The sequence below is a fragment of the Asparagus officinalis genome, chromosome 3, assembly GCF_001876935.1.
Source record: "Asparagus officinalis chromosome 3, Aspof.V1, whole genome shotgun sequence".
Classification (NCBI taxonomy): domain Eukaryota; kingdom Viridiplantae; phylum Streptophyta; class Magnoliopsida; order Asparagales; family Asparagaceae; genus Asparagus; species Asparagus officinalis.
Genome location: NC_033796.1, coordinates 8,060,837 through 8,072,599, shown reverse-complemented (window position 1 = coordinate 8,072,599; position 11,763 = coordinate 8,060,837). Strand labels below are relative to the sequence as shown.

The 11,763-nt window shown below is 41.8% G+C and overlaps 1 protein-coding gene across 1 annotated transcript; it reads left to right on the top strand.

Annotated features, from left to right (window-relative positions):
* LOC109832838 (mitochondrial uncoupling protein 5) lies at positions 5,359–6,898 on the top strand. The gene is given in 6 exon segments (XM_020400282.1): positions 5,359–5,893; positions 5,896–6,013; positions 6,015–6,177; positions 6,179–6,438; positions 6,440–6,512; positions 6,515–6,898. Coding segments are annotated over 6 exon segments (966 nt in total). The 5' UTR covers positions 5,359–5,730; the 3' UTR covers positions 6,704–6,898.

The window sequence follows — 11,763 nt, the reverse complement described above, 5'->3', positions numbered from 1 at the left end:
AATGCCTTAAAGCATGTTTGCCTAATTAAAATACCTTCTTAGTAAATGGGGTAGAATTAAAATACCAATATGGGTATTTAGCGGGTTAACTTTATTCCGATATCTTTAGGTATAGTGTAACTACATGAGGTGCGCACGTAATTCTAAAATTACTAATTGTAATTACACTAGATGACCCTACGATATGTAGGCGAGTTAAACTCTTTTTTTTTTTTTTTTTTTTTTTTGGGTTCTTCTCGGACGTAAATGAGCATTAAGGTTACCATTACGGTTTTGATTAGAATTAGGATTGGGGTTATGATTAAGGTTATAACTCAAATCTTAGCTTTTCACATCCCTAATCCTAACTGTAATAGTCAGTAATTTTACTATGACCTTAATTATAATTCAAATCTTAGCTTCTCCCATCCCTAGTCCCATCTAGCATCCAAAAAGGCTCCAAAGCAACAAAAATAAAACATAGTTAACTTGCTGACAGATTTTAGGATCACCTGTAAAATTACATTCAGCAATCTCAAAATTACCACGCTATACCTCAAACCAACCGAATGTAATTAATCCTTTTAAAAATGCGGCGTTTGCAATCTCATTTGTTCTCGATCGATGATCAGTAGAAGCAATTAAAAATCAGGACGAATAAATACTGAATCGATTACAATCCCTTGGCTAATATTTATTTATTCTTTTTCCCCCCCTGCTCCTCTTTTCTCGGAGTGGGACCCAATCCCCCTTATGCCTGGAATCCCTCCGTTTGGTCTGCTGTGGTCGTCGAATTAATGAGCATCAGACTGCTAGTTATTCGCTTTCGTCATCATCAGTGAAGGTTCGCCGCACCGAAATGGATGGCCCCAGTTAATCGCGGAAATATCGGGGCGGATCAGCTGTTCTCCAATGAACAACAAACAGCTGGAATTTGCGTGAGTTGTGCGTCACATATCGTAATCTACGTGGATCACGATTCACAACGAATGTTCATCACACCGGACTGAAGATGATCTCAATTGATCGATCCAGTTTTGCAATCACATGCAAGTGCGTCTAGGACAGGGCCATAACCGTTGAAGGTTTCGTGTATATTGCATGGGATTGGATATATCCAATGTGTTATTATTTTTAATTTTTTTTTCTTGCTTAACAGTTGAAGAAAATAATCCGTTTAATATTATCATAAAATTAGTAACGAAAAAATGGTTTGAGAAATGTAGACGAGAACTTTTAAGATGTGATTCTTTCAGTACAAGAACTGAAGGAAAATCGTATTTATCATTAAATATGAGGGATTTTTCAATATTAGTCCCTTACATCTTTGGTAATGTGATATTAGCCCCTTAAATCATCGTATTTTAGTATTAGTCCCTCAAATTTTCATTATGTGTTGATAGAAGTCCTTATATTAGGGTTAGGGTTTTTTAACTAAATTATAATTGGTTTAACCCTAACCAACATTGGCTATTACAAAAATACCCCCAAGTGAGAAATAACCCAACTATGTTCAAATGGATTGTTAGTTATAAGTTCAAATGAGTTTAGGATCCAAGTCCCCCAAGTGAGAAAAACTCCATTGTCACCTTCTAAGTTCAAATGGGTTTGGGATCTAAGTTGTAGAAAGAGAAATTGAGCATGGATGAGTGGATAATCAATGGAAATTTATAAAGTCCCCCTAATAAAATAACCATTGTTTTTTTTTTACCATTGGGAGAGAAGTATAAGATACGAGGAGTGGGTTAATTCGGGTAGGCTCATTAACAGGTTAGGTTAGTGGGGTTATTAATGGGTTAGGTGAGGGTCATAATTAACATTTTATGGAAGAGGGTAAAGTTGACAGAATACACCCTTACATTTATGACCCCAACTAACTCGAGGGACTTATATCAGTACATAATGAAGATTTGTGTGACTCATATCAAAACATTAGTACAGATTATAAAGCTTTAAGGGACTAACATCAAAAAACATTTCCTGAACATAAATATAGATATAGCTCTTGAATTTAGACATTAAACATAACGGAGTCAAAATTTATATTTACATATTTCACCCGAAGAGCAATGTTGCAACCCGAAGGCCTTCGTGGGGTTCAGCCGGCCCAGCACTGCCCATAGCGGATTGAGATCCTCTCATAATGAATAGTGGTCCTAATATCTCTTAATAAGGAGATATCAGCCTTTGATTTATCAATTAAAGGTCAAGATTTCCTCATGAGCAAAAGTAGGGAGCCCCCAACTTTTGCTCATGAGGAGATCTTGATCTTTGATTGATAAATCAAAGGCCAAGATTTCATTAGGAGATATTAGCAACCTCTTTATTAGAGATGATCCCAATCCGCCCATAGCCACGTGGGATCCACAAGAAGGGCAGGTGTTAATGAACGGGGCCCCATTGTTTTGTCACGTTGCTCGGCTTCATCGTGAACTTTCATACCGTGTGGCGGACACGCGGACGCTGCTGAATTCCCGTCGGGCCCACCGAATGAACATAAAATAGAACGTCACTGTCGCCCTCTGCTGGCCACCGGTACAGCACCCACTGGCGTCCCGCGATGTGCTCAGATCCCACTTACTACGGAGCATGATCGAGTGGCAAATGTAGGACAGCAGTCAGCGTACGAGAACTGGGACGCATAACGATGAATTTTATTACCAACAACAATAATATACTACCGCAATCAGGCTATACGCCATTGCGAGCTGCGTTCACGGAAACAATACCAATAATAATTATGTTGTAGCGACATGCCAACAACCGATGGGTAGTTTGGTGGACACTGGTACCTGACAGTAATCAGCAATGGATCTATATGAGTTTAGGGGCTGTTTGGTTATTGTTGGTAAAGTTGTGTATTTATGACGCAACTTGGAAAGTTGTTGTCCACCTCATCAATTTTACTTTTATACTTTTCTTTGTTTGTTTTTGATTCCATTGGAATCATAAATTGCTTGTTTGGTTTGCAAATGTAACTTTAATTGTTTGTTTGAAAAGTGTAAAAAGTGGTCCCTACTCAAAAGATCATATTGGTTTGAATTATTTTTTATTATTTTTTCCTGACTTCAATGTCAGCTTTCTCCTAAAATCATGTCTTTTTTTTATGAAATCACTTTACAAGCCACATCAGCATATGAAATCACTTTACACTATTTTCACAACTACAAACAAACAATTGAAAGTGATGAAAGCTGACATTGGGACCCACATTTTTACACTTTCCATCCTTTTACATGGTAAAAACATACAACCAAACAGCCCCTTAGTGATACCAGAAGCCAGAAGGCTATCTTTTTGTTGCAAAAATCTATCAGACAATTCCCTTGAATAATTGGGTCTTAATATATGTTAACAAAAAGTATGAGAAATCACTAAATGGTCACCGATGCATAACATTAAATATGCAACAAATGAATGTCAGCCGTTAGATCATTAGATATTGAGATTCGTGCACGAATTCAAAACATCTAGTTGATGTACGATAAATGCTAATAAACTGTTCCTACTGGATGCTTCTATGAGAGAACACTAGAAGAAGAGTTTAACAATAATGATATTTAAAGTACATCAAAGAAATGATAATTTTTTGATCTATTGAGAGAAAATATCCATTGCTTACATATTTAAGGTGAAAAAGGGTTTTAAGTAGACATGGGTTATTAGATATTATGATTTATTCTCTTCTCACAGATCAGATGGATTCCAGTGGGCCCACAAATTTATTGTACTAAGATCCTACACCGCTCTGAGGGCCTAGGAGTGGATGTGGACCAGGCAGGTTCAGGCCCGTGACATGACCCGGCAGGTTCAAGGCCGAGTCGGTCCTGACCCGAGTCCAACCAGGTCAGAGTAGGCCGGGCCTAATTCTCTGATCCTGAGTTTAGGACTGGACCCAGCATGACCCATGACCCGACCTACGGCCAGTGGGTCGTGGGCCATCCGGCCCATAGGTTTTTCGTCCAACTTTTTTTACATTTTTAATTATATTAAACTTGCATTTATAATTATTAAATTATTTATAATTTATTTTTAGTGATTTAAACTTGTATTAAACTATTTTTTAACTTGTATTAAACTTTTAATCCTCAAGTAGATAGCAACGAGCTTAAAGATATTTGTTTGTTTTTTAATGGGCCAAAAAGCCCTCAAGCCAAAGATCTATGGCCTTTTGGTTTTATTTAGCAACTAGCTGCAAACCCAAATGGCTAAGGGAATAATTAGTCTAACCAAAAACTATATCATGGGCCAGGGCGGGACGAGCTAGGCCGGGTCGGGGTGTGGGCTGGGCATACTTCTCTGACCTTAGGGCTGGGGCTGGACTTGACCCAGCCCATGAACCGGGTTGGGCCCGGTCGACTATGGCCTGGGCCGGTCGTGACTCATGACGAGCTGGGCCCGGTTTGCCCGTGGGTCGACTCGACCCACTCCCAACCTTATGAGGGCATCGTTGGTTTTTCTCTATAATTAAAACAAACTATGTTTTCATGTGTTTCTAGTGTCTCATTTTTTTTCATGGAAACGTGTTTTCAGTATTTATTTTGGCGGAAAATGATTTAAGGACCCAAAATATGAGACCAAGTGAGGGGACAGGTGATGTGTCTCCTCCCTATTGCATAATGAGTTGGCATAGCCAACTCATTATGTAATAGGGAGGGGACACCTCATCTGTCCCCTCCATTGGTCCCATATTTTGGGTCCCCGTAGCAGCACTCTTATTTTGGCAAATAATATGATGTATAATTAAATTTTATTCCTTTTTAAGTTTGGCTCAAATTAAAATACCAAAAAGTTAAGAAAACTGAGGAAACTTCATTGATTTCTTCTACTTTTTTATTCCGGAAAAATAGGGATTTATTCCGATTTCGGCGTTTGGGGAGAAGAAATTACGTTTCCTTTTGGGATGAATTGGCACGTGACATCTATTGAACATTTTTTTATTTTTTGATAGAAACATCAGAAATTGAGAAAAATGAGTAATTTCTTTTCAGAATTTTCCTCGACCAAACAAGCGGGGGCCTTGAGCGGACGACCGCGTGGTGCCTCGTTGGATTCATCTGGGATTCTGTGAATAGTAGCCGGTGGGAATAGTAGCCGGTGGGCCCGTACACGAACAACAAACACACCTGTCACCAGCGTCGGTCCACGCGCCACGCGTTCTAAAACTCGGTTCACTATCAACCGTCCAATAAGTCTAGCCCCAATCCAACGTCTGAGATTTCCTGAAACTCCTAGCACCACAAACCCTAGGAAATATTCGGCCGCGTTGGGCCACCAAACAAATTAAAAGGCAAATCCCTAATTAAAAGTATATCTAAAAAAATAGAACGATTCTAATATATTCAAAAAAAAAAAAATTCCATTTTAATCTCCAATTAGCATTCTACCGTCACCAGCAACCGCCTCCCGTTCTAGTCCTCCCTAATTTCTCCTCTCCTCCCTCCTTTATTCTTGGATGCTATAAATGAACCCCCTCTTCCTCTCTTCCCAATTCATCCTCGACCCATCAATAAAAATTGCAGCTTTTTTTTCATTTATATGTCTCAGAGACCCAACGTACCTCACTCCTCCTCGATAGCCTTTTCTCTTCATCCCCATCTCCTGGTCTCCAGTGAGATGAACTCAAACTCCAACCGGTAACAAAACCCAGAATTTAACTTGATCCGGTTTCCAACAAATTAACCCAATTTACTCTTCTCAATCCTCTCCTCCCTTCAAAAAAAGAAAAAAAAAAGAAAAAAAAAATTGATAATGGGCGTCAAAGGATTCGTTGAGGGCGGCATCGCCTCGATCGTCGCCGGGTGCTCGACTCACCCGCTGGATCTGATCAAGGTCCGAATGCAGTTGCAGGGCGAATCTCCACAAATCCCTAATCTCCGGCCCGCTTTCGCTTTACCCAACTCCTCGGTCACGATCCCGACGATGCTCCTCCTCCTCCTCCCCCCCCTCCGCCCGGGCCATCTCGAATCGGGGCCCAGATCCTGCTCTCCGAGGGCGCCGCGGCCCTTCGTTCTCCGGCTCTCGCCACCGTCCTCGCCAACCCTCTACTCGACGACGCCGTCATGGTGCCTCTACGACATGAATTCAAGACCAGCTGGTCGACCCCCGGCGACCACGGCGGGCCCCTCGACCCTCCCCCTCCACCTCAAAGATCTGCCGCGCCTCATCTCTCGCGCATCCGGCGCCGCCGTCGGCAACTCCGGCCGACGTCGCCATGGTCCCATGCAGGAAGGACGGCCGCCTCCCCGCCGCCGAGCGCCGCAAGCTACAAGAGCGGTCGTCGACGGGAGCGACGGCGGATGGCCCGGTCCGAGGGGTCAGAAGCCTGTGGAGGGGCTCGTCGCTGACCAGTTCACAGGGCGATGATCGTGACGGCGAGCCAGCTGCGACGTACGACCAGGTGAAGGAGCGGGATAATCGGCAGCGGGCGATGGCGGACGGGCTGGGGACGCACGTGACGCGACTTCGCCGCGGGGTTCGTGGCGCGGTGGCGTCGAACCGCGGTGGATGTGGTGAAGACGAGGGTGATGAACTGAAGGCGGCGGCGGCGGGCGATATGCCGGCGTACACTGGGGCGTTGGACTGCGCGGTGAAGACGGTGAGGGCGGAGGGGCCGAGGGCCCTGTACAAGGGGTTCATCCCGACGATCTCGAGGCAGGGGCCGTTCACCGTCGTGCTGTTTGTGACGCTGGAGCAGGTTAGGAAACTGCTCAAGGATTTCTGATCGCGTGGGAGGGGGTTGGGGTTAATGGATGTACGGTGATACTGGCGACGACGGCGATGATGATGACGAACAAGCTTTATTAGATGCTTACTAGTATTATGTTTTTCTTGAGTTCACATTGGAAGGAGGAGGTGCGAAGATACAGCAATTGAATTAACTATTGGTATTATTAATTGGTAAACGATTTTTTTTTTTTTGAAAAACCCTTCCCTTGCCTGTGGTGTTAACGACCGTTTTTGAGTGAAATGGACCGAACAAGTTATGCTAACATCAAAATATTGCATACGAAGTTAGGAATCACGCATACGAGATCCTTCCCGGCTCACGCCCAACCGCGCACGTATCAACTTTGCCAAAACACGAAAGCACTGAGAATCAATCCCGTAAATTATTGGCAACCGTGTCATCATTTGCTGTCCCCATAATTGACGATCGACAATTAGCAACTAACCAATTTGTGCTTAATCATTAATTACCGATATGACATACAAGATTGTGATCTGTCGACTAAACTTTAGCATGGGCAAAAAAAAAAAAAAAAAAGCCATTGCAAAAGATTGTAATCAGGCAGAGGGCATATAAGTTTCAACGGGTTTTAATAGGCTTGATGTCGCCTTTGGAAATCAAGATTCATTGATCTATGCATGGTGGCTATGACTTCTTCAATATAGATTTTAATTGGTTAATGTACACATCACGTGCAGCTCACATATGGTTATGAATGCACCTACTCCAAAGAATTACTGTTCATACTACAGTAAATGTTACAGGATAAACAGTAAATCAAATTTACTCCTCCATAATTGAAGTCACTGTCCATGCTACATTATTTATTGTGTTGATGTTAAGTGATCACACAGTCAGTTATATCCGTAGTTGGATGATGTTATTGATTATTAATGAGGGACCGCTTTCTTCCCCGACGTTATGTCTGGTTCTTGAGTTGAGTGGCTGAAGACTGCACAAGTAGAAACTCGTGAGAGGACGTGGCTTGGGTCCCCGTGGTTCTTCTGACGATCAAGTTAGCTGATGAACTTGAGTGGGGAAAAATAAAAAAACCGTGAGAGTTCTTATATGTGTAGTATGTCTGCTTAGAAATCAGATAAGATCCAAAGGTCCAAGATCATAAAAAAGATCACTGTTATGTTCGAATAGTACCTATATTTATACCTAGGGTATAAGGGTAAATTTGTCACTTCAACCGAGCACAGGATGACGGTGACGAAGTATGGGCTGGGAGCTGAGTCAGCATTTACTTTACAGGTGTTGGCTCGTGAGTGGGGGAATGATCACTTCAGCATTACACGAGAAGTGATTGGCGGCATGGCGGTGCCCACATGGTCTGATGAGTCATGAAGGCTATCGAGGGCCAGAGGCATGATGCGTCTGTCATGCATTAAATGCTGCCTCTGTCATGCATTAAATGCGATGTTGACACGTCGCTAGTGGGAAAAACTCGAGGTGGAAGCTATCCTTTAACTTCGCTGAGAAGTAATGCCTTTTGAGTTGTCTTCGTAAGGCGTCTAGTATCTGGTCGAGTGGGCTCGTGGCGAGTCGTCTTCGACAAAAGGGGCGACAAGTACCACATTTTGAGTCGATATGAGGGAATGTCGACTCGACAAGTCGGCTGAGTTGTCGTCCCCACTGGTTCCTGACCGTCAATTTAATTGGGGCATTACATGCATAAGTACACATGTCCGTTACTTGGCCATAGGTTGCTTTTTGGTGAATGAGAACACCATAACATATTGTATTATAAACAGTAAAACACATCAAATGTATTAAAACTTGGATTATTTTTTAAGTATAGATGAGTAGATATAATTTCTAAATCAAATGTATTAAAACTTGGATTCTTCTTCAAGTATAGAGGGGTAGATATAATTTCTAATTTTCAGCATATAGTAATTAAATCAAATGGGCTAAAATACCAAATTAGTATATTTATATGAACGCTTTTGCCAGTTTGGTATTTTTAAAAACTCCGGCGACGACAAGGCATTAAAGCTCGTCCTTTTTGCCAATAAGATATTTTTCTCAAACTCCGGCGAGAAATTTTGTTTTGAACCCCTTTATCACCCAAAATTTTTAAATTAGTGCCCTCCCTCTCCTCCTCCTCCTCCTCTCTAATTCCCCTCTCCCTCCAGCGCACCATCGTCCTACTCCTCCTCTCCTCCGTCCCCATCTCCCTCCTATGGGTTAACTTCGGCCCCCTCATCCCCTCCTTCTCCTCTTCCGTTCCCCTCCTTATTTTTTTTATCTCTAGTGCAGCCTGTTGGAGTGGTTGCAGCAATTACCCCGTGGAACTTTCCTTTGGCCATGATTACACGAAAGGTTAAAATTTAAAACAGTTAATGGAGCTGCTTAAATATTCACATAATTAAGACTATATCCTTAATGATGATTATGTTTGTTAACTAAGGTATTATATCCAACAGGTCGGCCCTGCCTTGACTTGTGGGTGCACGGTAGTTGTTTAGCTATCTGAATATACACCCCTCACTGCATTAGCTGTAGCGAAGCTATCTATTCAAGCTGGAATGGTGCAAAAAATCTGAAGTGCAAAAAAAAAAAATCTAAATGGGATAGGAGGAGGAGGAGGAGAGGGAGGAGAGGGGAATGAGAGAGGAGGAGGAGGAGGAGAGGGAGGCGATGAGGGGGCCGAGGTTGACCTAGAGGAGGGAGATGGGGACGAAGGAGAGGAGGAGGAGGACGATGGTGCGCTGGAGGGAGAGGGGAATGGGAGAGGAGGCGGAGGAGGAGGGGGAGGAGGAGAGGGAGGGTACAAATTTAATAATTTTGGGAGATAAGGGGTTTAAAACAAAATTTCATGCCAGAGTTTTGAGAAAAATGCCTTATTGACAAAAAGGTTGAGCTTTAATGCCTTGTCGTCGCCGAAGTTTTTAAAAATACCAAACTGGCAAAAGCGTTCGTATAAATATACCAATTTGATATTTTAGCCAAATCAAATGTATTAATACTTAGAGTGAGACAAATTCATAATTCAGTGCTTAAAAAATAGGGGGCGGTGCAACGCGGGTGCACACTAGTGTTGGTAATAGTTAAAGACTAGGCATTTTTCATCGTGAATCATAGAAAGTATGGTACTTTTGTTCGTTGATTATTGTTATTTCATTATGATAATAGTCATGAGCTGCTACACCAAAAACTGCAAGCTGTTGTTAGTTAAAAAAGTAAACAAAATGCTTATTAGTCCAGCAAGAACAGAGAATAACTTTAAGCAATTAACTTGGCTCGATGAAGGAAGCCAAAGGTCAATTTGTTCCATTTCTGTCTTTTAGGCACCTTCAACTGCTTTAGTAGACCTCTATAAATAGCTTTTGATGCAACAAGAGGCAAATATTATTCTAGAACTAATGAAGATGTCAGTGCTAGCCAATTAAGTCCATTGACCAACTTATCTTGTTCTACGCGTGGACTTTTTCTTTCTAAAAAATGACAAAGTCGAAGTCAAATTCAATTTGAAATCGAACATCAATAGTTATTTGGGAAAATGGTGCTAGTTGTTATCACTTGATTATCCTTTAATGATAATTATCTTTACTTGCTGATGTCACAATTTTTCATTTGCATTTACCTAATCAATAAGCAACCTTTGAGTTAAAACAACTGAAAGATAAATAAGCCCCCTACCCAAACTGGCCCATGCCGATTTTAAAAAAAAACTGTAACTATTAATTATTATTTTTAAACTATTCTGTGATCTTTCTTTTGAAATTTGAGCTTCCAAAAGAATATATAAACATGTGCCCGGAAAAAAAAGATTTCATTCTCAATCACGTGTTTTGCGCCTCACTCCCCGTTATTATAGTTTTTTAGGTGTTTTTATTTTTAGGCCCATTTGTTTACTCTCATTTATCTTTACTCCCCGTTATTATAGTTTTTTAGGGTTTTTTGTTTTTAGGCCCATTTGTTTACTCCCAATTATTTTTAAACCCAAGTACTATTACTTGTATCTTTGAGCCTAACTCTCCTTTTGTATTTATCTTTAAACCCAATCGTCAAAATATAATACTTTTAGCACTTGTATTTATACAGAATCCCCAAAATACCATTGGCCTCATATAAATATCTCTCCTTATCTTACCCTTTCAACTCAGCCCTAAATTAAAAAACGAAACCCCCCTTGCCGTCGTCGCTCGTCTCAGCCGTCGTCGTTCGTCTCGAGCAGCCGTCGCTCGTCTCCAGTCGCGTCTCTAGCCGCCGTCACCGTTGCCGTCGCAACAGGGAAGAGCCTAAAGAGCAAGAGGATGGCGATGATGATGGAGGTGACAATGAGGAAGAAGCGATAAAGGAGGAAGAGGATCAGGAAAATGATGAGGAAGAAGAAGACGAGGATGATGATGAGGAAGAGGCACTCCCTCCACCAAAGAAGAGGAAGAAGTGAAGCCGTTGCAATCTCCTTTCGTGCTCTTTTCCTAACTTTCGAGCTTGTCGGCGTCTTTTATCTAGGGTACCCTTAGGATTCATGATGGTTTTATGTAGGAGTGTTGTTATTTTCCATGTACTAGAGAGAGAAAGAGAGGCTATCAAACTGTGGAGACAATGGCATTGAGCTAGAGTGATCATTGTCTTGATTCAGGGAAACAATGTTAAACTTATACGGAGTTTGGTGATAATTTGACGTTGGTTTTTTTTTATAGAGTGTTGGCCTATTTCTTTAGAACCTGTAATGAAAGTTGTTCACTAGTAGAAAAACGACCAATCTAGACGAAATTTTTTTTCGTCTAGGTTGAATCAAACTAGACGGAAATTTTCCGTCTAGGTTGATCCGTCTAGTTTGGGTTAAACTAGACGGAAAATTCCGTCTAGTTTGTAAAACGAGACGAAAAAGTCAACCTAGACGGAATTCCGTCTAGGTTGATAGGCAACCTAGACGGAATTCCGTCTAGGTTGCAGGGGCAACCCAGACGGAATTCGGTCTAGGTTGCATGGTCAACCTAGACGGAAATTCCGTCTAGGTATTTCCGTCTAGGTTGACAGGCAACCTAGACGGAATTCTGTCTAGGTTGCCTAGGGCAACTCATCTTTTGGCAGCC